This window comes from Callorhinchus milii, unplaced genomic scaffold, assembly GCF_018977255.1.
Source record: "Callorhinchus milii isolate IMCB2004 unplaced genomic scaffold, IMCB_Cmil_1.0 Scaffold8, whole genome shotgun sequence".
Classification (NCBI taxonomy): Eukaryota; Metazoa; Chordata; class Chondrichthyes; order Chimaeriformes; family Callorhinchidae; genus Callorhinchus; species Callorhinchus milii.
The window spans coordinates 23244193-23271749 of NW_024704749.1; the positions used below are offsets into that span (position 1 = coordinate 23244193).

The 27557-nt window shown below is 39.3% G+C and overlaps 1 protein-coding gene and 1 long non-coding RNA gene across 2 annotated transcripts in view; one reads left to right on the forward strand and one right to left on the reverse strand.

The window, feature by feature from the left end:
* Positions 1-26679, forward strand: part of scai (suppressor of cancer cell invasion) — a 48339-nt gene extending 21660 nt beyond the window's left edge. Inside the window, exons 3-17 of the mRNA XM_007909531.2 lie at positions 3387-3482; positions 3911-3997; positions 4195-4293; positions 5072-5168; positions 5670-5768; positions 7141-7293; positions 7735-7836; positions 8374-8475; positions 10274-10352; positions 12123-12222; positions 14136-14217; positions 22026-22098; positions 22439-22612; positions 23353-23453; positions 23895-26679. Of these exons, the coding sequence (XP_007907722.1) occupies positions 3387-3482; positions 3911-3997; positions 4195-4293; positions 5072-5168; positions 5670-5768; positions 7141-7293; positions 7735-7836; positions 8374-8475; positions 10274-10352; positions 12123-12222; positions 14136-14217; positions 22026-22098; positions 22439-22612; positions 23353-23453; positions 23895-24044 (1594 nt within the window). The 3' untranslated portion in view covers positions 24045-26679. The remainder of the gene's footprint in view (positions 1-3386; positions 3483-3910; positions 3998-4194; positions 4294-5071; positions 5169-5669; positions 5769-7140; positions 7294-7734; positions 7837-8373; positions 8476-10273; positions 10353-12122; positions 12223-14135; positions 14218-22025; positions 22099-22438; positions 22613-23352; positions 23454-23894) is intronic.
* On the reverse strand, positions 1473-23995 carry LOC103189200. Its single transcript, XR_489044.2, has 3 exons — positions 23922-23995; positions 2702-2769; positions 1473-2019 (listed from the first exon to the last, which is right to left on the reverse strand). It is a non-coding gene; the product is annotated as an uncharacterized LOC103189200 (long non-coding RNA).
* Positions 26680-27557: the final 878 nt, after the last annotated feature.

Below are 27557 nucleotides of genomic sequence, written 5' to 3' on the forward strand. Positions count from 1 at the left end.
AACATTTTAGTATTAGGCTAGGATTCTCTACTGTGTAAACCTATTCTTGAATATTAGAATCTTCCAATTTCTTTCATTTTAATAGTAATGTGCTCATTTGATTTCATTAAAACATTAATACATTTGGAAATGAAAAATAGCCAAACTGCAGTTCAGAGTGACTTAATGATCAAGATTAAAAGTAGTGCTCTCATTGAATGTTCGATGATTCACCTTTCACTGAATAATTTATTTTTCTACATTTAGACCTATTTTATAACTGTTGTCACCTAACTAAATTCCCTTCAAATTATTTCAAAAAGTAAGGTTTGGAGAAATTAAACTTTTTGAACGAAATTTTTTTTAATAGAGAAGACCTATTTCACTGAATTACTTCAATTACATACGCATTAAAAATTTACTTCCTTAAATATCACAGGGATGAACCGAACTTGATGTAAAAACAGGCCCTGGTACAGTACAGTCTCTCTCTCTCTCTCGACACTCAGACGCGCACACGCGCACTCAGAAACAGGAGAGACACACATGCACATTCACACAGAGACATTCATAAACACATACACGTACAGAAGAGACACACACAGACGTACTCACACAGAGAAACTGACAAACAGACACATTTACAGAGGAGAGAGACACACACACTCACAACAGACACGCTGTCAGAGGAGAGAGACACTTATACGGACTCACAAACATACAGAGGAGAGACACACTCGCAGAGATATTTGCAACAGAGAGAGAGAGACACACACACGCATAGAGACATTCACAAACACACACACACTCACACTTATAGAGAGAGAGACAGACAATCACAACAGCAGGGTCTCCGAGTGAAGCGAAGCCCATTTCCCGAAAGCACATCCGGAGCCACCCTGCCTACAGTTGCGTTGGATAAATGGTCCCGGCCTGAAACTTAATTTGTAGCGGGTTTATTGCAGAAGGCACTGTTTTATGGCAGATTCCACAGGAACATTGCAGCCGCACTTTTCCATTGGTGAACTTATTGTCTCGGCTGATGATCCTGTACACTGCTGGGGCACTGTTTGAGGTGCTGTCCTTTGGATGAGACATAAAACTGTGGAGTTCCATCTGTCCCTGTTCAGATAGATTGTCAAGATCTCATGCACTATTTGAAAAGAGAAGGGAGTTTCCCCCCAATATTCTGGCCAACAATCCCCAGATAAAATCAGTTATTCACTTCATAGCTGTTTGTGGTATATTATGCAAATTGACTGCTGCATTTGCTACAAAATAGTCACTAAGCTTTACAAGAAATCCTGTGCGGTGCATTAAGATGACCAGGAACTTGCTAAAATGAAAGCGTTGAAATCCATTCAAAGATCTTCCAATGAAAGACGTGGCGCAACGTGCCATGGAAGAAAATAGACAGTTGATTTTATGATTATTCTATAATGTTGTCAACCAAAGCTAGTAACGTGACAAAACATTGTTGTGATGACTAAAATTGCAATTTATTTTAGAAATATGAGCTTTGTCCTACTTCTCTGATGCAAAGACACAAGACCAAACACAAATGCAACACAATGGGTGGAAGAGGCCTGTAATACAGTATATTCATCACAAAGATGCCCTTGCCAGATGTGAAATACAAGGTCATTTTGCTGATGGGCTATCATCAGACAGGATTTAATTTCATTCCACGGTCCATTAATTTCCCATCTTTGCAGTCAGTAATAATATCCACATGATATATATAGTGACAGACTGAAAAGAGAACAAACCAATAACTTTAAAATAAAAGGCTAGGTCAGCAGCATTGTGGCAGTACAAAAGTCTTTCTTTAGTAATGTTAATGAAATATTAAAAAATAGACAATTGAATTTGTTTTCTCTTTTTTCTCTGTCGCTTTTCCCCCATCCATCCCCATCAATATCTTTTGGTCGCTTTATGTTCCGTTATTGAGTTTTCTCCATTCTCCATCCTCTCTTCCTGTATTTCCAGTGCCACAAGCTTGTTTTGATGCTGTTTGTAAAACTGTAATTGGTGGTTTTGCTGGAAATGAGAAAGATATTGTTATTGGACACCAATCAAACAAGACGATTGAGTATTTCTGGTTAAGCCTTTTGGGCAGTGCACCTTTGTACGCTACATTTGAATACTAAGTGATGAACAAATGAACAGTGTGGATACAGCAGCACAGGGCATTGCAGCTTCAATGTGCTGAACGAGAGAGTAGGAAGAAGTACGCACTTTGCACCTAGTACTCAACTATAGCGTATCAACTGAACCACATCATATCCTACATGCCACATCGTATACTGCTTACTGGCTGAGTGTTCCCTTCCTGCTCAGCTAATATGAAACCTGCAGACCAAGGAAAGCAGAATTACACAGTATTTTTGTAAAGTCTTCCCAGTTTTTTTAATAAAATGAGAAGTGATGTTACTTGCCTAATGTAGGCTGGCTTCCAGTCAGTTGTGTGAAGCACTTTGAGACTCCTCACAATGCCAGAAAAATGTAAATTGTCGTTTACTAAGTGCTTAGTTGTACATTTCGGCAGCAGAAACCAGTTGGGACAAAAAAATTCTTGTGAAAAGTCGTGTTTGCAACAAACGTATAAAATCTTAACTAATCATTTGTAGGCTACCACTAGTCCAATTACAGTAAGTTTTAGCAAGAAAGTAGCAGCTCACACGGTTTTCATCTGACACCTCCAGACGCGCACACAACGTACCTTCCAGCAAGCATCACAGGTTAGTGATTCAGGGATCTTGGTTGATCTATTTAACCGCTTTGAGATGTCTAGAAGATATGAAAGGCGCTATTGTCAAATGCAAGGATTATTATTATTTCCCCCCCCCCATCGAATTCAATAATAGCATTCCAAAATTGCTAAAGCAGCACACACAAGGATTCAAACCTGCATCCTTCCAATACTTGGGCCATCAGAGCTCCTGATGAAATTCTTAAGTATTAAACCTGGCTCAATGTTAGCTTGCTTGTCATGTCTGATAAAAGTGCTGTATACTATTTTAATATAATGCATTTATTCAGAAATGTTACATATTTAAATATGCAATGATTTTGAAATGAATTTTATAATTGTCATGATTTTAAAGTTTCCAAGTTGCAAGGTTGATTTTAGATAACATTTTCTGTGTTTTGCAGAACAATGTTGTATTTAATCTATTGAGTTGATTAAAGAATATACCATGAGTTTTGGCTTGTAATATTGGCATGTCTACGTTAGTGAGTCAGTGGTGCCCTTGGTTATTCCTCTGAGCTATTTCAATGCCGTTGTTTCTTTGATTCCTTAACAGTTTATTTTACACATTGCCAGCCTGGATTTCATGATCTACACTGCTGCTGCTGTCTTACTCACTGTTCTTATAGGTAAACATTGCTCTTTGTTTCTGCAGGGATTTACCTCAATATGGACAGAAGCAATGGCAGTCATATTTTGGACGCACTTTTGATGTATATACCAAGCTCTGGAAATTCCAACAGCAGCACAGGTTGGGAAAAATGCTCTTATTTGTTGTACAAATAAACAAAATTATTTTGTTCCTATACCTAAGACTGTAATTCAGTTTCAGTAAGCAATTTTAATCCATGTAAAATGCAGATATCACTCTGTCTAGAAATTCAGACTTTGCATCTCGTTATTACTGGTATGGCTTTGATTTGGTATTTAGTGACCAGCAATGTACACTTTGAATAATCTTTATGAATACTTTTTAAAGTAAACTATAGATAAAACTATAGAGAATGAAACTGGATGCATGATAACTGAGCTATGTGGGCATTAAAATTTGTGTGAAAAATGCACTTTTCCCTTCTGCTCAGTAGTTCAGAAATATAGTCCCACGTGTAAAAATAACTTGATCATCTAATACAGTCTATTCATTTAGGATATTTGTTTGTCTATCTCTGTTTAACACAGGCAAATTCTGGACAATCGATATGGCCTGAAGCGATGGCAGATTGGAGAAATTGCTTCCAAAATAGGACAGCTCTACTACCATTATTAGTAAGTTCAATCTTGGACTGATCAAAATTAATTAGAGGTGGACCATTTAAATCTAAGGTATTTGATGAGTGGCTTCCTTTAAAGGGCAGAGTAATGTGTGCAGGCTCTGTTTGCTATAAATTTCCTTTTGAATAATTTTACTTAGTAACCTCCCTTTCTGATACAGCAGTTTTTCCTTCCTCTGTTGCTCTGTTTAGCCTTCGTACTTCTGAGACAAGTTATTTGAATGAGGCATTTTCCTTCTACTCTGCAATAAGACAAAGGGCCTATTACTCACAGGTCACTAAGGAAGATAGGTATGATGATCTATTTTTCAATTTTGACTTGTTTTGCATTTGTAACTACAATAATTCAGTACATAGGCATAACCCAGTTATGGGGGAATTATAAATCAAATGTTTTGAATATAGAAATTTTTAATTTTCAAAATATATTTAGTATTTCAACTAATGCTCTTGAAATGATTGCAGGAAAATTAAAAAAAGTATGTTTAAAAAAGGAAACATTGCAAATGTTCATGTTTGTTTACTTTATATACATTTACTGATAACACAACAGAGGGCAACCAAAATGATTGAGGGAATGGAAGTACTGCACTATAACGAGCGACCAAGTAGATTGGGCATGTTCACACTGGAAAAGGGACGATTGAGAGGCGACATGATTGATGGGATTCTAAAGGGGCAAAACAATATAGATCATGGCAGGCTATTTCAACTTGTCCAGGATAGTAAAACCAGAGGACACGGCCTGTAATTGAAGGGGGGGGGGGTAAATTCAGAACGAATCTACACAAACACTATTTCAGTGAGTGAAGAGTGAACCTGTGGGAGATGGTTGAAGCAGGAAGTATTGATTCTCAACCACAGATTTTAGGAAATAACATTATGGGATATAGTACATGAGTAGTTTGGGACATATGTGCATGCGACCTCCAGGAAGGTGGAAGGTGAACTAGATAAACCTGGTCTTTTTCATCTAGCATTTCTTATGTTCTTATGTAACATTGAGTTTTCAGGCATCTTTAATGTGATTTGGGTTTGTTTGGTCTTTCTCTTCCCCCCCTCCTCCCAGGCCAGAGCTGGTTGTTAAAAAACTCCGGTATTATGCACGTTACATAGTGGTTTGCCTTCTCCTTAACAAGATGGAACTGGTAAAAGATATAGTGAAGGTATGGCATTTATGAGATTTTGTTTTTATTACGACAAAACTATGGTAGGAACTTTCAATTAGTATCATTAGTGATACAATGGCTAATCTCCACTTTTTACTATTTTTCTGTTGAGTGCAAAGCAGAGTAGTCCGTCAGCTGAACCAGGGCTGTCATTCCTGCATTTGTCTGAGTGGATGTGGCAGAGGTTGTTTTTAGTGCTCGCCTCCTCCCGATTGAGATCAGCTGTAGACTGGATAGTCACACTTCAGGGCCTTCTATTCTGGATGTCTCAGCGACTCATTGGATAAACCCTGACTCTAGTTCTCGACTTAAAACAATGCTTTTATAAAATTAGATTTTAATGATATGATCATTTTCTCAACTACTCTCAACATTCGTGTTATTTATCTATTAGTTTTACTGTTTATTAATTACTTTTACTTATAATCCTCTCTTGCCATTTAAAATGGGAAAATGTAGTTCTCTGACCAACACTGAAGTAGTTTTTAATTTTAACAGGAGCTATCAGATGAAATTGATGACTATACACACCGTTTCAACTCTGAGGACCAACTGGAATGGAATCTGGTGCTGCAGGAGGTGTCTTCATTTATTGAGGTCTGTTTATTAGTTAACTAAGGCACTGGCAAAGTTAGAACTTGAATTTGTACATCAATTGACCATCTCAAAGTGGTTTACAGGCAATTACTGTCCAGTATAGCAACTACATTTATTGGTAAAACCAAGATTTCACAAACCGCAACAAAGTGAATGAGCAATTAGTCTAGAGGATTTGATTTGACCAGCCAAGTAAGTGTCTGATGCATTTGGAAACCCATCACCACGATCACCACATTGCTGCTTAATACTAAACTTTTAAAAGTGATATTTAACCCATGAAATCACATTCAACATCTTTTTCTGCCAATGGTACCCACAGGTTCGGTCTGCGAAAGGATTTCCTCTCAATCACTGTCTGACAATCACTCAGATGCAGAGGTTTAACAGATGACCTGACAATGCTTAAGCAATTGGTTTCTTCTGAGCTGTGCAAAGTGGCAGGATAACTTTAAGGTTGTCAGTCACTTTTACATCACAGACTGGGATTATTCTGAAATGTGAAAGTTTGGGATCATCTCATCAATGATCTATTATGGGTGACATATAGAGTAATTAAAACAAATAATTGTTCCATTTTTTAAAAAAATCCCCAACAAAAGCGCATCTAGCTCAGAACATTTTCTAGTTATATGATGAGTAAACATTTGTAGTTTAACTTGCAAATATGATTATTTTAATTGTCAGTCTATTGTACAAAATAAGGACTGAATTTCATAATAGATTTATCACTGTTATTTCAACTTTGTTTGCTGCAGAGTTTTAAATCCTGGTTATTCCTGTGCTATAAATGTTAATGACACACTCTTTTACGATAATAATAATACTTGCATTTGATATAGTGCCTTATCACGTCTTCAAGACGTCTCAAAACGCTTTACAGAATATACTGTAAAGTGAATTGATTGTATATTTTGTGGGCAAAACGTGGCAGCAAATTGCACACAGCAGTGTCCACAAATAGTCATGGATGGAGTGAACAATTCATTTTATTTTTAAAGGAATTATTACCCCCGGAAAAGCAATCCACAATCGACTAACAAATGGGTTCCTACTTACTGCTAGGTAAACGGAGGCGGAGTAAGGAAATTGTTGCCCAACGTTTCACCCTGCCGGGAATTGAACCCAGGTCCTTCGCTTGTGAAGCGAGTGTTCTAATCACTGAGCTATAGGACTCCACAATTGTGGGAACTGAAATGGTAAATGGAGGCCAGGGGTATTCCTGCAGAGAGTGATTGAGGGAAACATTAGGTACACATCAGTGCCTTACATAGACTATGGACTACTTATTGATGACTATTGGGGTTGGGATTTTTGTTATGCTGAAATAAAGTTGTATCAAGTAGAAATGCTTATTATCTTTGGTGTACAGGCAGACCCTGTGTTGATTTTCACTGAGGAAAACACCCTTTTTATCACTTCAAATCGACTATCGGAAGGAACAGTCCCACCACTTGAACTCGGGATGATAGCTGGTCAGTTGGCATTAGCGGATGCATTGATCATTGGAAACTGCACCAATCAGGTACATCAATTGATGTCTTGCATCTGTTATTAAGTGCATTATATTGCTGATCTAATTTGCAAAGTAACTTCATAGTTTGTGTGGTAAAGTTACTGTTGGATTCAATGTATCTGCAGCCTCTTAACCTTTCCCACTCCCCAAACTCTTTCCAATATGACTGAAACTTCCCTGGAAAGTGTGACTAATTTTAAATTGGTCAGTTATACAAATTATTGATTAACGCATGTCATTGAAGTGAATTTAAAATAGCAATTTATATAATGATTTAGGAATAGCGATATATCACAGAATCCATGTTCTACAATGTTGTACTTTGAATTACATGAAACTCACGTTTTATGTTTAGATTCAGAAGTAGTGTAACAAAATTGAGTGTTAAGTTATGCTTTTGTGCTCAATTCTATAATCTCACAGATTCATAGATTTATTTTAATTTTTTAGGTGAAATTCAGTGAATTGACCATAGATATGTTCAGAATGCTGCAGGCATTGGAAAGGGAACCCATTAACTTGGCTCCACAAATAGGCAAAGGGGGACCACAGGTGAGTCATCATAATCCTTGAGCTTTAACTAATGTGAGCAAGAAAATATCTTTTGATTGTGTGAGTTATAAATTGGATGTTTTTATATTAAACTTGATGAAACATTTGCACTGCAATGAAGCTATAAAGAAATTTACAAGGAAGTGTTTAATTGTGTCTCAGCTTCAAAGCTTGTGCCTTAGTGTTGTTTCTTGTTAACTGCAGTTGATCTCATTAAGCCGAAAAGCTGATGTTCTAACCTCATGTTAGATGTGCTTCCAGTAAGATCAGGCACAATATGGCACTGAAAGTTCCTTTCTCTTATTCTATCATTAAAGGCAAGCTGAGGAGGTGCAATATGTGTTTTTTTTTAAATTGACGATGTACAAGTGGTAGGTTTGTTAGATACCTGGTGTACTTCCTAGAGGCTGGTTTTACATCAGTGTTAGCAGAGACATGCAAAAGGCCTTCTCAAGTTCAGTGACCAAGCTTGGGTCAGTGAAGAACTATACAGTATTTTAAAAAAGAAAGTAATTTTGTCTTATTCGTTTTACCTAGGAAACAACAGAGAAACATTCCAAACGAGAGAATCCGCACAAATATTTAATGTACAAGCCTACATTCAGCCAGCTGTACACATTTCTTTCAGCATCGTTTAAGGTTTGCTAACGTGTTCTAGCGTTAATGTTCAGCGAATGTGAAGTTTCAATCCATGTGGGTTGCATCTAAAATTGGTACTAAATGCCAAGCAAAAATGAGTGGAAGCAAATCAGAATACTGCAATACTGATGTGTGTGTGTGTATAATATATATGTATAAGCGATCTGAGATGCTACCCTGCATGGAAGGCGCTATATAAGTGCAAGTTATTGTGTGTATGTGTGTGTAGGGAGAGGACAGGTTTGCAGGGCTAGGGGGCGAGAGCGGGGGAGTGGGGTTGATCAGGGCTATGGGGAGAGCGCAAGGGAGTGGGGTTGATCCGGGCTATGGGAAGAGAGCGGGGGAGTGGGGTTGGTCAGGGCTATGGGGAGAGAGCGGGGGAGTGGGGTTGATCAGGGCTATGGGGAGAGAGCAGGGGAGTGGGGTTGATCAGGGCTATGGGGAGAGAGCAGGGGAGTGGGGTTGATCAGGGCTATGGGGAGAGAGCGGGGGAGTGGGGTTGATCAGGGCTATGGGGAGAGAGTGGGGGAGTGGGGTTGATCAGGGCTATGGGAAGAGAGCGAGGGAGTGGGTTTGATTTGGAATCTCTTTTAAAAGAGCCATCACAGACACGATGGGGCCGAATGGCCTCCTTCTGTGCTGTATAATTCTATGATATGAAACCTGTATAGTTAAGAACTTGGGATGTTTGCTGCACTGGCAGACAGTGATCTTGAAAAAAAAACTCAAGGCAGTGAATTTTATTGTAAGCCAAAGACATTGAATGCTAAGTTTTGGGCATTGTGTTAGCTAAAGAGGACAATATATGGTTAAGTTATGACTGTAACCTGTTTATTGCCTGTTTAAATGTTGTCTTCTTACTATGCTGGTACTTGTAATATTATACCAGCAGATTGAGATTTGATCTTGTCAAATTTTAAATGAAGAATCTGCTTCTAGATCACTCTATATGATCAAAGAAAATCAAAATGTTCTTCCTTTCTTTCTTCCCATCCCTCCTTCCCTGATAACTTGCCTTTAGTTTTTACACATGCAGTCCTTTGATTTGGTTACTGGAGGGATATAGACTAATAATAATCCTTGCATTTGATATAGCGCTTTTCACGTCTTCTAGATGTCGCAAAGCGCTTCACAGAATATGCTGCAAAGTGAATTGACTGTATATTTGTGGGTGAAACGCGGCAGCCAATTGCGCACAGCACAGAAGGAGGCCATTCAGCGCTTTGCGCCTATGCCGGCTCTCTGAAAGAAATATCCAACTAGTCCCACTCCCCCGCTGTTACCCCACAGCCTTGCATTTTTTTTGTCTTTTAAGTGCCTCTTCAATTCCCAAGTGATTGTGATTCAGGTAACATGTATTTTTCTCTCCTCTACCACCACAATACCTTCCCCATCCTGCCTTTGTTTGGCATCTCCTCCTAATTCCAAAATAGGTATTTTGCTATGTGGGATAGATAGTGTGACTAGTCTAATGCAGTACCGAGCTATGAACCATTGACACATTCTGTTCCTCTACACTGAATTTGTTGACCGCCTTGTTCAAGTGCAATAATTGACATTCATGCTGAAGTAAAGCAAACCATTAGATTACTCCACCAAGATTCAATTTTACTTTGCAGACAATACCAATAATCAACTGCCAAAATATACCAGTGTTTTCATTGGTTTCAGTTATCAGTATTTATAATAGAAATAACTAACTGCTGAGGGAAAATTGGCGTCAAATGGTGAAGTGATTATTTTAAGGATACCTTACTACACAAAATATTTAGTTAAAATCTGAATCTTCTTGTTTCAGGAGCTTCCTGCAAACGCTGTTCTCCTGATCTACCTGTCAGCCACGGGAGTGTTTCCTACAGTTCGTTCTGATTTTGAAGGTACAATAAAGGAATGCTTCCAGTTTTGAGTAGGACTTGAATTAACTTTAGAAAGGAAGCAAACAAGTTTATCTGCCTAAAAGGAAAGGGCCATGAGATGTTTGTTTTAACACAGACGAAATGTGTACTATTTTTGAAAATGTGCATCAAATTGCCGCTGTTTAAATCAGCACCCCTAACCCAATGCTCCAGTTGCAATCCTCGTATTATGCTAAGTTCCTAAACAATCTTGTTGAATGTTCCTCATTTATTATATAGCCATCTCCATCATCTGCCCATGTGTGACTCACTCAATGAAAGCAACTACAGTTTGCTCTTTTGTACCTGGAGGCACAATTTGTGTGTGGGGTGGGAGTGATTTCCTATAAGTTGAGTTGATTGAGTTCTTTGGTGTTGAATCCTCTAGTCAACCTTCAGTGTATTTATTTATTTTGATGCCCCCTTTGACCCCTGATATTCGCCTGCAAATTCACCCCACTTCACATAAAAAAGGATTGCCATTCATGCTGTCGGCAAATGAATGGTCGAGTCACAATTAGTCCTGCTACTTAGACTATTCATCAGCTACAATTTGGTATTGGATGCCTTGGGGATGTTTAAGCGCAAAACTGCTTTTTAACTACTTTTCAACCAGGGTTGACTAAACCAGTTTGTCTAAATTCAAGCCATCCTCATGATTCTATCTTTGTTTTGTTTCTTTTGTGTCATTATTTTTTTTGGCAGATTATGGATTTGTTTTTTCTCTAGTTTTTGAAGTGTTTATTCATAAATCTTTGTCTGTTGATTTGCTTAGCATTTTTAGGCTACATTATGAAGCTAAAAATCAACAATTTTGGGATAATGGCATACGGCTGGGTAGCTTTGACAAGCAGCATTTAATTAATGGTTTAACAAGTTAATCTGATTTGCTTGGATTTGGAATAGTGCCATTTGAGGGGGGGCACAAACCTGCAGCCTTGAAAGGAGAATTAGCAGGAAATTGAGTTCATTACAGTGACATGAGAAAAATCTTTCTACTCTTTTGTGAGGTAGAATGAGTGCATATGATAGGAGTTAAATGAAGCTTTATTGCAGTATTCTGTTATACTTTTATTTGAATTGGAAGCCTTCCTTGGAAGGAACAGCTAACTTTGAATTAAATTTCAGTTGAAAGAGATGTTGCCAGATATTTGGATGAGAGTGTGTGACGGCCATTCCTAAAGCTAATCCTTGGTGTAGAGTGCACAGTCCTTTCCGTTTTGCTTCGTTATGTAATGGATAACATTAAAGATTTTGGATTTGAATTTAAAGATATTTCAATTTAGTTCATTGCCCTCCATTTTAAGATCATAAGAGTTGAGTAGCAGTACGCTGACCAGACTGTCTCTTCGGGGTCACTGTAAACCACTCTTGAATTGTGTGTTCTTTCACCTCTTTCCCTGCTCTCCTCTCCGCTCAGTCTTTGTATGGGGCTCAGGGGAGAAGGAGAATTACAGGGCGAGAGACTAGATCTCAGTCTATCCATCATTCTGTATCTTTTCAATGTACTGTCACCTCGGCTTTACATTGTCTAAAATGTCTTGGAATTAAACAAAATCATATGTAAAGTTAAACTTATTTGCGGAGTCTGTTATGGAACAATGAAAAAAGATGTTTAAGATGTGAATAGCCTTTCATACAAAGGGATTGGCTATTCCGGCTCCAGTGAAGTCTGGAACAAACTGTGACCTTTGAAAGTGTGCTCACATTTGCTGTATACATATGTGTTTGAATGTGTTTGTTCCTGTTCAGGTCCATATGATTTTGGTGGAGTTATGACTAACAATAATCGTGATGGATCTAATGTGGATGGAGTACAAAAGCGGAACCAATCATTTAAAGAAATGCACTGGTACGTCAACACAGTCCTGTTTACTACTGGAATTGACAAGAAAATCAATAAAACACTTTAAAAAAATTGTGGGCAGGAGATGTTCGAGAATGCTATTTTGCAGTTATTTTTAATTTTTGATCACCTTTTAAGTGAATAGGATGTTTAGCAGCAATGTACAGAAGATAAGTTATGAGCGGTAATCCGTGAAAAACTGTGTCATAATAAGATGTGCTGGTTCTCAGTCTGACACACTGGTGCAATACTGGAGGGTTTTGGGTGGGAACATTGCATTATTGGAGGTGCCCTCTTTCAGATGAGATGTTAATTGAGGTTCCACTGCCTGTTCTTGTAGATGTTAAACATTGGATGACACTATCCAAAAAGAAAGGAATACCTTTTGGTATTGTTCTCAATCATCCAGATAAATTGGTCATTCATTTACTGTTCTTTGTGGGACCTTGCTGTACAAATATTGGCTGCCCACAAAAAATCCAGGCACTACATTTGACAGCAATTCCTTGTTTTAATATTTCAGTGTTATATGTACTGTAACGATTGTTCATTTTATGACACTTATATCATAAACAAGTTTCAGCTTCTTTTACCTAGCAGTTACATTTACTCCCTTTGTGTGAATTTATGAATTAACTACTCTGTGCATCAGGTGGATTTAACTTTCTGGTGCCTTGCCCCAAGTGATCATTTGTTAATATGTCAATCTGAACACTGTGTGATGGCAAGCTGTTCAATGGTTGTGAGTAATGCAGCCAAGCCCAGTCTTCTGTTCAACTGGTATCCATATGTGAACTTTCAACATAAGTCTCTGGAACAATAATAACAAGGAACACTGTCCAAATTTCTTTCCCTCCCAGACATAGCAAACTGAGGCCAAACAGTAGCACAATCATTTCCTCCTGGCTGAGATTCCCCAACTAGGGACATAGCAGTGATCACATTGGAAATGTTCTCGTCTCTTTAGCTTTGTGCTGGATTTACTCACTGAGTCATTGGTGACTTTCTACTTTTGTAATTCATATTTATTTCAGGATGGTACTGACTTCGGCACAGAGAGAGAAACTTCCCATGTTGTGAAATAATGTATGTATGATTTCATGAGTTCCCAGCGACTTCAGAAATCATACATACATCCTTTCACATCAGCAGGTCAGGAAGCATTTATGTGGAGAGGAAAGTGAGTTAACATTTCAGGTCGATGACAGTTCTCACTTTCCTCTCTCCATAGATGCTGCCTGACCTGTTGCATGTTCCCAGCGACTTGTTTTTATTTCAGATTTCCAGCATCTGCAGTATTTTGCCTTTCATGTATGGTTTCTGTTGGATGGCAGGCATCTAGTCCCTTTGATATCTGTTGCTCATTTGGTGCAGTCAATTCACTTTACAGTATATTCTGTGAAGCACTTCGAGATGTCCCCAAAGACGCAATATCAAATGCAAGGATTATTATTGGGCTAATCAGAAAGTCTTCAGGCCATATTCGGCGACTAAAACGTGTTATACCATAACTTCACTAAACATTAAATTATTAAAAATTAAATTGTAAAAAAGAAACATTAAACTCAATCCATGACTGTGGTGGGATACTGCTGTGCGCAATTGGCTGCCGCGTTTCGCCCACAAAGAGTCAATTCACTTTACAATATATTCTGTGAAGCGCTTTGAGACATTTAGAAGACGTGAAAAGCGCTATATCAAATAATAATAATAATCCTTGCATTTGATATAGCACTTTTCACGTCTTCTCGACGTCTCGAAGCGCTTCACAGAATAGATTGTAAAGTGAATTGACAGCATATTTGTAGGCGAAATGCAAGGATAATTATTATTATTATTATTCACAAAAACGTTTGACAAAATTGCCCCTTTAAAGGGCAGTAATAATAACTTGGTTTTGTATTCCCCTCACTCTTTAGTCTTCATCCAGGTGATATTTATCCCTTCACACGGAAACCGTTGTTTTTAATTGTGGACTCCTCCAACAGCATAGCCTATAAGGTAAGCTAAAACCTGTTGTTCAGAAGCTCTGTTGCCACATGGTACATATTTAGCTGATTTGTAATCGGATTCAGGTGATATAAAGCTTTTTTTGTTTTAAAGCTGACATCTGTTCTGCTAATGAATATGATCATCAAGCTAAATCTAAAACCCAGGTTGCCATTTAGAGCTAACATTTCACGCTGCCCTTCTGTTATGGGAGTATAGCATCTGGTTTGTGTGCCATTCAAAAGTAAATATACACAGTCACTACACTTGATTGTAAATCCTGTGAAGGGCTTGGAGACGTCCTCCCAATGTGAAAGATGCTATACCCAATGTAAGTATTTATTATTATTAAACACAATTGATATTAACCATTAACTGAAAGTAAGACTTTGTGAGGTTTGCCCTCTCACTCTCCCCACCTCCAGAAAATGCTGGTCACTTTGCGCCTACTCTAAGGTCCCTTGCACAGTTATTCTCTGAAACACATGGACAACAAATCAATGTTATGTAATCCACCAAACAAGTTTTCAGGATGTTCACTTTTGTAAACGTATCGCCTTGTTCTATCCCACTGTCTTCCCTTCCTGCACCCGATATACCGTAATATCCAATCAACATCCCACGTTCTCTCCCCCCCCCCCCGCCCCCACTGCTTGAATTGGCACCTTTGAATTGATAATTATGCAGCATTACTTCTGTGTGTTTGTTCTGTGAACATAACAATTAAGGAGTGTTAATTTGTAGAAGAAATATTCAAAACATTTCAAATGCGTGCCAACCCCTGGTGTCTGTGCTTGAATGTGTGTAGATTTCAGAACGACTTTCTGCTAGTCGTGAGTCTTCCCTGCTCCATTCTGTCTGATCCCTGCCCGGCTTTTAATTTATGCATAATAGATGTCTAAAAAGCCTCTTGGCACTAAATGTTCAGTCATCTCACCTGCCTGCCATCCTCCATTCCATGGAGGGCAAATTGGATCTCAAGCCTCTAGGAGACAGCCATCTGCAAGTTTGTTTTTTCGAAGCTGAGGTAAATTTAAAGCTACACCTCATTGAAGTTGCTCTTCCTTTCATTTGAATATGGCCGAGCTCCTTGGCACAAGTGCCTATATCCCTGTTATCTCTAGAAGATGGTTGAACGGGTTTTCCAGAGGCTGCATTCAACCCAGTTTACCGCAGTGGATTCACCCAAGTTTTTAAAAAATCTCTTACTATTCATACTGTTAGCGCATTCTCTTGTTCATCCAGTTTACCATCTCTCCAACTGGACATCTGGGTAGGAAATCAGAGGAATGCTCCAAGGGAAATTGCAAGAGTGGGTAGCATCCAGGTGGAGGTGCTGCTGTAGTGTGGCTGCTTGAAAAGGAGACCAGGCTTGAGGACAGTGAGTTATTGCAGTTGTAATGCTCGCCTGCAGTTACAATCTCCCTGTTATCACTGCTCAGATTTGCAGCTGGTTTAGGGAGGGGGAAGGTGGGAGTGTGGCCTCATGCCCCAGTCAGACTCGCTCTGTGGCTGGCACAACCCCTGCACTGGATCAAGATGTGAAATCCCCCATTGAGAGAAAAGAGATACTCAACTATATTTGTGGAGTCCTGTAGTTTAGTGGTTAGAGCTATCGCCTCGCAAGAGAGAGGACCTGTGTTTGATTCCCGAGGCAGGGCAAAACATGGGGCAAGTTTCCTTACTCCAAACACTTGTTTACCTAGCAGTAAGTAGGAACCCGGTTGTTAGTCGATTGGCAGATCGCTTTTGGGGGGTAATCCCTTCAAAAAAAAATAATAATTTGGTCACTCAATCCACGATTGTGGGACACATCTGTGCGCAATTGGCTGCTGCGTTTCGCCCACAAAATATAAAGTCAATTCATTTATAGTATAAAGTATTATAGTATTGTGGAATCCTGTAGCTCAGTGGTTAGAGCACTCGCCTTGCAAGCGAGACACCTGGGTTCAATTCCAGGCAGGGCAAAACCGTGGGCAAGTTTCCTTACTCCACACACCTAATAATAATCCCTTCAAAACAAAACAATAATAAATTGGTGATTTTCAATCCACAACTGTTTGTGGGACATTGCTGTGCGCAATTGGCTGCCGCGTTCGCCCACAAATATAGTCAATTCACTTTACAGTATATTCTGTGAAGCGCTTTGAGACATCTAGAAGACGTGAAAAGCGCTATATCAAATGCAAGGATTATTATATTCTGTGAAGCGCTTTAAGATGTCTCAACGACTTCATAAGGTGCAATATCAAATGCAAGGTTTTTTTTAATTATATTTCTCTATTTAGTGGATATTGGTGCACAATGTGGAGTTCCCAAAATGGTTGTAAATGTTTATTTCAAGACCTTTCTAAATATGTAGCTTTAAAAGATGGACTTCTTTCTGTAAGTTAATCAATATGACAAGATTGGGGTGGGAGGAAGGAAATACAAATGGAATTTGTTTCCACAGAATTCTAATATGCATCATGATATGGATTAAACCAATGTTTTGAAAAATGATCTTCTGCTTGAGTATTTGTTTAAAGATGAATTGTCTCTTCAGAAGTCCAAGGTTTATCACAAGTTGGCTGGCCTCTGGGTTTAGAGTAGTCGTCTTTCAGAGGACAGGGAGAGGGTGGCTCGTGTTCCAGCACCTCATCTCATCAGGGAAGCAAAGCTGGTATTGCTGATTGTGAGGCCAGCCATCCTGTGGTAAGTTGATGCTCTTTTTGTTGCAAAGATCTTTTGCTGCTGTCTTTCAAACCTATTGATTAGGCTATTTTAGGAGCTTATCAATAATTTAGAGTTGTTTCTGGGATCTTATTCTTAGTAAATGAAATGATCAACTAAGGGCTTGATGCTGCATTGATTAACTGGATAAGTCTTTGCTCGAGATGGGGATTTGTCCATCTTCAAGCTTTTGCACAAGTGGTTGAAGCTCTGTGGGGTTTTTTCCGCATTGTGAGGTAGTTTACCCCAGTCAGACTCGCTCCGTGGCTGGCACAACCCCTGCACTGCACTGGATCAAGATATGAAATCCCCCATTGAGAGAAAGAGATACTCAATTATATTTGTGGAGTCTTGTAGCTTAGTGGTTAGAGTGCTTGCCTCGCAAGAGAGAGGACCTGAGTTTGATTCCCGAGGCAGGGCAAAACGTTGCCTAGTAAGGATGAATTTTAACATTGCTCATCTCACCGAGAAGAGCTGTTTTTGAGGCTGCTGTACTCAAACCCACAGATCTGTAATGAGCTTTGTGATTTATTTTGTAATAGTTGTCATGATTAAATTACCTTAAAGATTTCAATTTAAAACAATTATATTTTCAATGTAGGAATACATTTTTAAAAAAATCATGTTGAAACATAATAATCCTTTGAGATGTCTCAAAGCACTTCACAGAATATACTGTAAAATGAAATCACTGAATGTTTTGTGAGCAAAATATCAAGTAAATGTAGCAGCTGACGTGCACCTGTTGGGATGGCATGGAGGTGAATATGTTTTGGTGAAAATTTCAGATGAAGAAGGGGATTTGGGCAGGTTTATGGAGAATTGCTGTCTCAGCAGAAAACCAGAGCTTGGCATGGTGGCTTTAGTTGTACAGTATGTTAGTTGCTGTGCTAGTGTTTTCGCAAAAAATCCTCAGTGAGTGAAAATCGTCTATGCTCTGGCATAAAGGGAGGAAAATCAAATAGGACCTTCCAAGATACTACTATAAATGTTCCTGCTGTGAATAGCATATTGCTAAAGACTGCTCAAAAACCGTATACAGTGAACCGTGTTGTAATCAGTCTTGAAACTGACAGGTTACCTCATGTGAAACTGATAAGAAGGGAATAACTGCCGCTCGAACATTTTACATCCCAACTAAAATGGCTCCTCTTCATATCTGCGAGGATCTTCAGGCTTTCCAACACAACTGTTTAAATGTGCTGCCAGGTTCATCCAGCCCGGTTTTCCTTCATACAAAAACCTTAGTTTTTTTAAAATTAAAAAAAATCTAGTGTAACTGTTGTGCAGTGTCAGATCCTACCCAGAGGGCTGTATTAATGCCTGTATTGAGGTGAATAATGCAATGGTGTTCTCTATAGTTCATTAGCAGCGATTCTACATTACTGTAGGGAGACAAAAGACAAATGGTAATTGGTCTTCTGCAGCTGCAGTCCTTTTTCCCCCGATTTGTGTATAATGGTGTGTTTTTTTCTAAAAAAAAAGTTTGCTTTGTCCTGGTCAGGAATCCTTTGTAATTCATCCCTAAATTGTCAGGCCAGCTGCTTAAATTATTGAAGCATGCATTTAAATAAATAGGGACAGTATGTAGGTGTATTTTATTATATAATGTATTTACTTACACAAGTAAAGATTTGCTCTACTGCTTGCAAGATTGTATGATATTGGTTTGTGTTTAGTGGAATCAAATCTATACAGCCTCACACATCTGGAAGATCATTTAGGGTCCATTTCTCACAACTTGTGCATTCTTTTCCTATTAAATGCTCTTGGTTCCCTCTGGTGCCCAAAGGATGTCATAACATCTCAGTGGTAACTGCAGAAATTATGATGATTAATGAACTATAACAAACTTACTTATTTGAGAAGGTGTCCACAAAAATGATTAAAACAATCATATTCACCATGAATTGAAACTGTTTGTGGTGGATGTTTTAGAACTTTCTTTTGCGGCGACAAGTTGCTGATTCAGAATACGACAATTTCTCCCAAGTTGTTGCTCCAGGTTAACTTTAGTTACTCCATCAGGTGTGGCAATCTCAGAGTAAAACTACCTTTGCTCTCTCCAATGTTTGACCTGAACCCCCACCTCAAAAAGCAAACACCCATTGCTGTGCAGTGATGAGTTTTCTATGGCCGTTTCCTTGTCCTCTGGGGGCATTGCCAAATTCAAATCATGGGGCGTTTAAAGGACAGATGGAGGCAATTTGTTCCTTGGTGTTAGCTCAACCAAAGGAGCTAATCTATAATATCTGTTCTAATCCCATTCCCATATCCCAGTGACTAGTCTGCTCATCTGAGTCCTGCCAGAGAGCCAGGATGGTTGGTCTGTCATCAACAGTACTTTGAAGTACTGTGGACCCACCGAGTTCAGGAATTGGATCAGTACTGAGAATTGGTGTGATTGGGATATTCCATTGCATTTCACCTATTCTTTCTTCTCTCTCCCCCCCCCCCCCCTCCCCCCAGGGTAAGGTTGAAATGGAAAGAGCACTCTTCTCTCTCTCCACATGACTTACATACATTGAGGAGGCTGACACTATTGGAGATTACGTTGATTCGATTATCCAAACAGTTTTAAGATTTTATGGGGCTTAAAGGGAATTAGTTTAATCTTTTTAACATTATTGAATTAAAATACTTACTTGGACAAAGCCATAAGGCATTCACTTTTGTATTTGTGTCTCAGCATTGACTTCAACTCTACTGGAATTAAGCATACAGTATTTGCATTTCCAGTGATAAAAACAGCTAATTAATTAGAATATTGCCCTAATGAAATGCACAAGTCTATAATATAATCAAGTGTTTTAGGTGATTTGTTTTTTAACTTTTTACTGAATTGCATCTGAACCACACAGTGGTTTTCTATTTCTTGTTGTTCAGCAAACATCTCCTATAAAGCTCTGCAACATGAAACTACTACTATTAATAATCCTTGCATTTGGTATAGTGCCTTTAACAATTTGCAATTATATAGCACTCTTCACACAGGGTAGAATCTGGAATTGCTTCACAGTGACAACAAACCAAGGGGAGAGGGTGGGGGTAGGTGACCGTAAGCACGATCAAAGGAAGATCTTTAGGCGGGATTTGAAGTTGGGGAGGGAGGGAGGGAGCAAGAGAGAAAGTTCCAGAGTTTCAGGGCTTAGTGGCTGAAGGCATGGCCACCGATGGTAGAGTGGAGGGTACGAGGGACAATCATACAATTAGAGGCCATTTGGCTGTGCTGGCTCTTTGAAAAAGCTCTTTGAACCTTCTCTGCTCCAAGGAGAATAATTCCAGCTTCTCTAGCCTCTCCCGATAACTGCAGTCCCTCATTCCTGGTACCATCCTGGTAAATCTCCTTTGCACCCTCTCCAATGCCTTAATATCTTTCCTAAAGTGTGGTGCCCAGACCTGAACACAGTCTGTAGCTGAGGCCTAACCAGTGTTTTATAAAAGGTTTATCATAACTTCCTGACTTTTGTATTCTTTGCCCCTATTTATAAAGCCTTGTATCCCATATGCTTTTTTAACAGCTGTATCTGCCTGTCCGGCCATCTTCAAAAGATTTACTATATGACCCCCAGGTCTCTCTGTCCCTTCACCCCCTTTAAGATTGTACCATCAGCGTATATTGCCTCTCCTCATTCTTAACCCAAAATGCATCACTTTGCATTTCTCCACATTAAACTTCATCTGCCCCGTGTCTGCCCGTGTTACCAGTCTGTCTATGTCCATTCACAGTCTGTTACTATCCTCCTCACTGTTCACTACTTTTCCAGCTTAGTATCATCTGCAAACTTGGAAATTGTACTCTCTATACCCAAGACAATTAGGAGGATGGCGCCAGCCGAGCAGTGGCAGGGGTGGTGGAGTGGGCGACAAGCAGGTCCGATAGGTAGGGTGGTGCGAGGGAATTAAGTGATTTGAAAACGAGTGCGACGATCTTGAAGTTGATCCATTCGGTGGTTGGAAGTTAGTGGAGCTTGGTAGGGACTGGCGTGGTGGGACTATGTCGTTGAGAAGTCTCAAAGCGCTTCACAGAATATACTATATAAAATGTAGTGACTGTATATTTTGAGTGAGAAATACAGCAGCCAATTGCACAATGTTTTATATCACAAATAAAACACTGAGCAGGAGCCTGAATTAATTTGTGTTTTTTTTTAATCTCCCACAGGAAGGTCTATTGTAACTGTTAAACTGACCTCAAACCTATGAGCCCAAACCATAATGGGTAGTGCTGCACTTGTACCATGCTGTTACCAGAAGCATCAAACCTGATTTTGACAAGCAGTGATGTTGGAATTCATTTTATTTGCTCTGGCAAATAATTGCAAACATTTCATTTGATCCAAGCGTTCTGGGACACTACCCTGTGTGAGGGGTGCTGTATAAATTCAAGTTATATACTGATGCAGGAGAAATGTCATAACCTGCATTAGTGAAATACAGTAGTTTGAAAATCTCTCCAAACCCTACTTCATATTTGAAATTTACCTTGAGTACCGAGCTGTTTTTGAATTCTTTCAGATGCTATGTTTTCAATTTTAATATGAGCAGCAGAGATCCAATGCGGCAATCTATAGATCTTCCTCCAGATGAAAGTTCTGCTGTACTCGGAGCTATTGAGTTTTAAAGCTGTATTTTATGACGTGGAAAATGATTGTGTCTGTACTGAAGTTAATTTACTGTATTTTACATGTTGGGTGCCTATGATTTACTTTCATATAGTTTGTACAACAACAATGACTTGCATTTATATATTGGCCCTCACACAGGGTCGCATTCCAGAATGCTTAGGTTTGCTAGCTAGTCTGCTAGTAGTTGTGGCCTGTTTTTGTGGAAAACAATTTGTTGGCTCCTGAATGGTCTCTACAATCCTCAAAGCAACAAGACAAATCCTAAACCTGCAGCTTTACATTCCATCTTCACCTGAGGTTTGAGGAGAAGTCATTATGAGCAGAACATGTAATAAATGTTTCTTGGCCATTCTAAAATCTAGTGTTTTAACATCAAATGTATTAACAAATGTGAATATCTGGTATTTTGTGATATGCTATTTTTTAAATAAACAAAAGTATCAAACAAATTTAGATTGAAATTTCTTTTCTTTTTTGCAGAATTTTACCAATTTGTTTGGCCAGCCTTTAGTCTGCTTACTCTCTCCAACAGCTTATCCCAAAGGTATACAAGGTATGGACCTCGTCCTCTGACTAGAAATAGAAATTGGGATTTCTTCAACTTCAACTGCTACTCTGGTCACCATGTAGAACAATATGTTTCTAAATTATTACCTTAAGGTGCAGTGTGATTCTAATCAATATCCAACTGGCTTTGACCTCCAGTTTGAGATGATCCAAATGATTTGCCTGTTATTATTGATGGGAATGATTAAATTGAGGAATCGTTTTGCAGAGTGTAATAAGTGGATAGTTTGGATTAAATGTCAGCAGCAATAACATGTTATTGTAATAAAAATAAGACAATGACAGGATGAATCGGGCTGACAAAGATCTGTGCATTTATCTCCCAGATCAGTCCCAACGGGGAAGCCTCTTCACACTCTTTCTCTACAATCCTTTGATGGCCTTCGTTTTCATGTGTCGACTCACGAACATGAGGAAAGCACTATGGGATCAATGTCAGGAGTACCTGCGCAGGATGAACATTGAGATAGTGCAGCTGTTAACTCAAACACGGACTATAGGTGAGTAAAGAATGGGAAAAACTCCCATTTGCTTTCATATTACAGCATGAAAACGGTCCTGGCAACTTGCTACCGAAGGTTTTGTTCATTCTGTATTTGTTTACACACGATTGCCTCCTTTCAAAGTATGCCCCATATTTCTGTACAAACCATCGGTTTAAATTTGAAAGTGACATTAATTAGAACCTGCAGACTGGTTGTTATAAGATCAGTGGTCTCAGTCACTCTATACAATTGTTTACTAACTGAATAATTCCCTCGTTCTCTGCTCTGACCAACCATTGAAGTAAATTTCACGAGCCAACTGGTTTGTTGCAATTGCCTCGTTTTGCCTCCATACTATATTGAGGGGAGACCAGCCCTCCTGGGGCATACTTAACCACCTCACTCTTTCTGAGATCCTAACTTCAGCTTTAACTGTTTCATTTTGTTGAGACAGTGATATAAGATTTATGATGGCAAGAGTAAAATCTTCTAACCACAGTCTAGAATGATGCTCATGAAGCTATAGAAGAAAAGACCATCAAAGCCTGATCCTTTCAGAGGCATGCAAATCCCACTAGGCAATACCACGGACTTAAATCTTAACACCTATGCACACACAAAAACACCACACATAAAACACCTCCAGGACACAGAAATTCTTACAAATCTAACCCCCAAGAGATGACTTGACTTGTTTGGGGAAGGGGGAGAGGAAAAGGAGAGTGAACAAAGATGAGTCTTGTTTCTTGTTGCAGATCAAGCATTCCTTCAGTTTTTTGGAGATGATTTTCTGCGATTATTGCTGATCCGGTTTATCCTCTGTTCTGCAACTATGAGACTTCACAAAATGTTCAGGGTAAGTGTTTCAGTACCCATGGTTCTACCTCAGATCTGTGACTAGGTTAAATAATGGGTTTGTAGGAATTACCTCTGCTACTGCGGTAACCTTAGAACCAAAGGCGTAAAGTGAATTAAAAATTGTGACCCATAGTTGGCTATTATCTCATTTCATTGCATTATTTTCAATATAATTCTTTCTATTGACCCTATATATGTGACCAGCTAAAAGATTTAGCGGGCATAATTATTTCTAGGCCTGCACTAAACTACTACATTTCTCCCATTTATCCGAAGCATCTAGCTTCCCCTTTTGCTCGTCTCGCTTAGATGCTGAACAGTGGTAATTACAGTAACTTTCTAATATGTACCTGTATGGGAGAGCCTGCAGCTATTGAGTGAAGCTTTAATCTTTGTTTCCACCTTTCTCTGCTCCTCCTTTTCCCCCTACCCTGAAAAGGAAACTCGGAATTACCCAGAAACTTACCCACAGCTGCAGAAAGAAGACACTGTGGAGAACCCTCTACTCCAGAACCGCATTCTAGAATTGGCTTCCTTGTTGGATGTTCGAAGCCTTTTCATGGAAAACACCACTGATGAAGATTATTAGGGGAAACCTCTTCCTTTTAAGCCAATGGTTCTGCAGGAGACCTATTTTGCACCTACCTGTAGGAATAACTTACAAGCAATTCTCTTCGCACATTGGAAGTTCTTATATCATCAGACAATTTCTTAAGACTGATGCACCTGGCACAATTCTATCATAGATTAAGCATTTCCATAATTGCAATGTATTAATGTATTGTGAACAAAAAGATTAACATGGCAGGCCAGAAAAGATTTCTAAAATACAGTTAGCTGAATAAGGGCATTTACAGAAAAAAAAGCAATAGAGGCTTTTTGAGAATTTTCACACGTATCACATGTTGCATTGAAATGGTGGTGGATGTTCATAGTATCACCTTTTAACAGTGTTTCGTAAAATCTTATAGCATCGATGTGTGTTTAAAAAAAAGAGCTGTTGCCCATAATTTCATCTTTCATTTTGTGAGTTGTTGCTAAACCTCATGCTAGCTGTGGTCCTGTTTGTCATAAGTTAGACTTTTTGTGGAAGTTCTGGTTTGATGAAAACAGTCCCCTAGGTTACAGTGAGTTAGATACTGACCGACTGACTGACTGGAAGCCAGGGATGGGTTTATTGTATGCACGTTACCTGATGCTGTCGTGCACTATATCAGATGAACTTGCTTGTTTAGTGAATGAGAGGCAAGCACAACCAGGAGACCAGTGAGGCTGAATTCTGGAGATCAAGGTATGTGTGTATCGTTTCACATTAACACAAGTGTTGCAAACACTGTAAACTCCAGTTCTATCCAGCCGTGTGTTTTCCACAGATGATAATTGTGTGCATGAAATAATTGCGTTTTTATTCCTAAATAAGTGTCATTCTGGGGCATCGTGGATGTCCTGGTGGAATTTTGCTGAACCTTCTCACCTTGTCTTTACACGAATAACAGATATTACATGTAGAAATTGTTGGTAAAATGTACCGTTGCTGAGTTTCTGAAAGACTGGTAGGATTAGGTAAGTGAAAGGTTTTATTCGGTGTCCTTGCCATATAACATAATGATTAGTCACTCATGGTTACTAGTATTGTGCTGCACAAGTCATTTTTGTTCAGCATTACAAGGCTGCTATTTTTTTAAATACATATACTTGAAGCAAGGATTTTGTGAAAATGCTTTGGTATTCATACCTTTGCCAAATAGACTTTGTATATTTAATATTAGTTGCTATTAATATATTAGTGTAAACTCATCTGTTTTTTTCAATAGTTTTTTTGTTTCTCTTCTCCCACCTCTCCTGAAGATATTGACTCTTGTTGAGATACAGTTCCACAGGCACTGGGTGTCATTGGCGGTGAGGAAAATATTCTTTGGGGGTGGGAGGGTGAGTAAAACTCAAAAGGCCCTTTAAAGGAGGTAAGCTGTTGGCTTGATTGACAGGTCCATCAGCCACTCAGAGGTGAAAATGCCCCAACAATCAGCCACGAGACAAAATGGGCGGATGTCACCAACATCTTACATTTAAATGGCATCCTTCAAACGGGGTGGCATTTCGGAGAAAGATGGGCCTAAAAGTGGGGTCTTCTCGGAGAACTGACTGTGGTTCTCCTCAGGGCTTTCCCCTCCCAACTCCAAAGAAGTGAAGTGTAGATAGAGGGGGGGGTGCAGGCTGAGCCCCTCCAGCCCGAGCCGCCTGCCTATGCGAGATGTCCCGCTCTCCCGGTATGTCGCCCAAAGCATCATTAATGTGCGAGCCTGGACACTGAGTGTCAATCGGCTGTTCTCTTGTCTGCAAGTGTGAGCCTAGACACTGAGTGTCAATGGGCCACCATGAGGAGCATCCAATCCTGTTCTCCACGTGCACTTTCCAGTAAAGGTTGCTGGAAAACTATCAGGAGTGGGAACCTCGCTATCTCATAAAATGCTTTTCATGCTTATTTCCACATGTTATGCATCCTGTTTAAAACAAAGTTTGTTTAGAGCTAGTGTTACCTGCTAGAATGTTTAGGAACATTTTCTGAATTGTACTCTTGTGAGATTTCTCCTAGTATGAGGATGTAACCATTATACCATGCAAGTACAATTTTTAAATTATGACTGTGTTAATGATCTAATATTCTGTCAGTTGAACCTCTGTCTTGTTTTTAAAACCTGTATGTGTTTGGAATTAAATGCTATTCTAAGAAATGTAAAATCAGTTTAACGTAATTGGTAGAAGGTAAATGGTCACCCCTTGGGTAACAAGACATTGAAGCATTAATTGTTTTGCTTTGTGATGTTGCTTGAAGAATGGAGGCAATGATTATTGTAAATAATCACAACGAAAAAAGGTTAAAAAGGTTTAAATGAGTCTGTATGAACCGTATCATTCAAAAATGATTGGCTCCTGAGCTACAGCTTTTAAACAGGCCATTTAGCATGACATTAGATTTAAATGTGGTCTTTTGCTACCATCTTGAAGGAAAATTATTCAAGATGAAAGCAGAGTTCTATACTTTTAAATTATATTTAAAAGAATGCGCACACTGGAGAATTTTCTCACTCTGCACATTGAGTCTTGTGATTAAAGTAACTGTTGTATATTTTTGTTTCTACTGTCTGTAATAAATGTGTAATACACTATGTTTTATCAAATGAGACTCAATAATGAGATTACTAAAACTGTTAAACTTTTGTATACTGTTCAATTGAGTGGTCAGATTCTTTTTAAAAGTTACCTTGGCTTCAGCGTTCAGTCATCCATTTGGAATTTATTGTGATCTTGTCAGTACCAACCAGCTTCAAAGCTGACAAGTTAACCGGACCAGAACATAATCAGAGCACTGTGTTAATACTGCGGGCACTTTAATTATTGAAGAACCACAGTCCCTTTAAAACACATTGGTGTTTTCTACCCCATCTGTTTCCTGACAGAGCCGCCACCTCTCCCCACCCCCCGTGGAAGGATCCACACAGAGCCTAATAATAATCCCTCCCCCCGTGGAAGGATCCACACAGAGCCTAATATTTTTTAAAACACAATAATAAATTGGTCATTTTCATCTACGACTGTTTCCTGACAGCTGTGCGCAATGGGCTGCCGCCACAAATATACAGTCAATTCACTTTACAGCCTCTCCTGTGAAGCGCTTTGGGACGTCCTCCCGACGTGAAAAGCGCTATATCAAATGCAAGGATTATTATTATTATTATTATCTGTTTGATAAAGTGCTGCTTTGTTCCTGTGTTTAGTGCACGTACTTATTCGGATTCCCTGTGAGCCACAGGTTGCTGCAGGTGGAGGGCAACACCACTAAGCCCTGTTGTTGCCGTCGATTTCCCTTCTGCTGCGCCCCCCCCTCCCCCCGTGTCACCGAGCAGTGTCCTACAATGAGACGAGTCTTGGCTTTTTTTGAGATGAATGAAGGTGCAGAGAAGGCTGAAGACAATCCCTGCACCAACAACAACACGTGCAGCAGTCTGGCAGACAGGCGAGACTCGGGATAACGGAGAGCAAACCGCTGACTCCATTTTCTTTCCACTATTAACCAGAGATCGGCGATGGCTGAGCTCTCCCT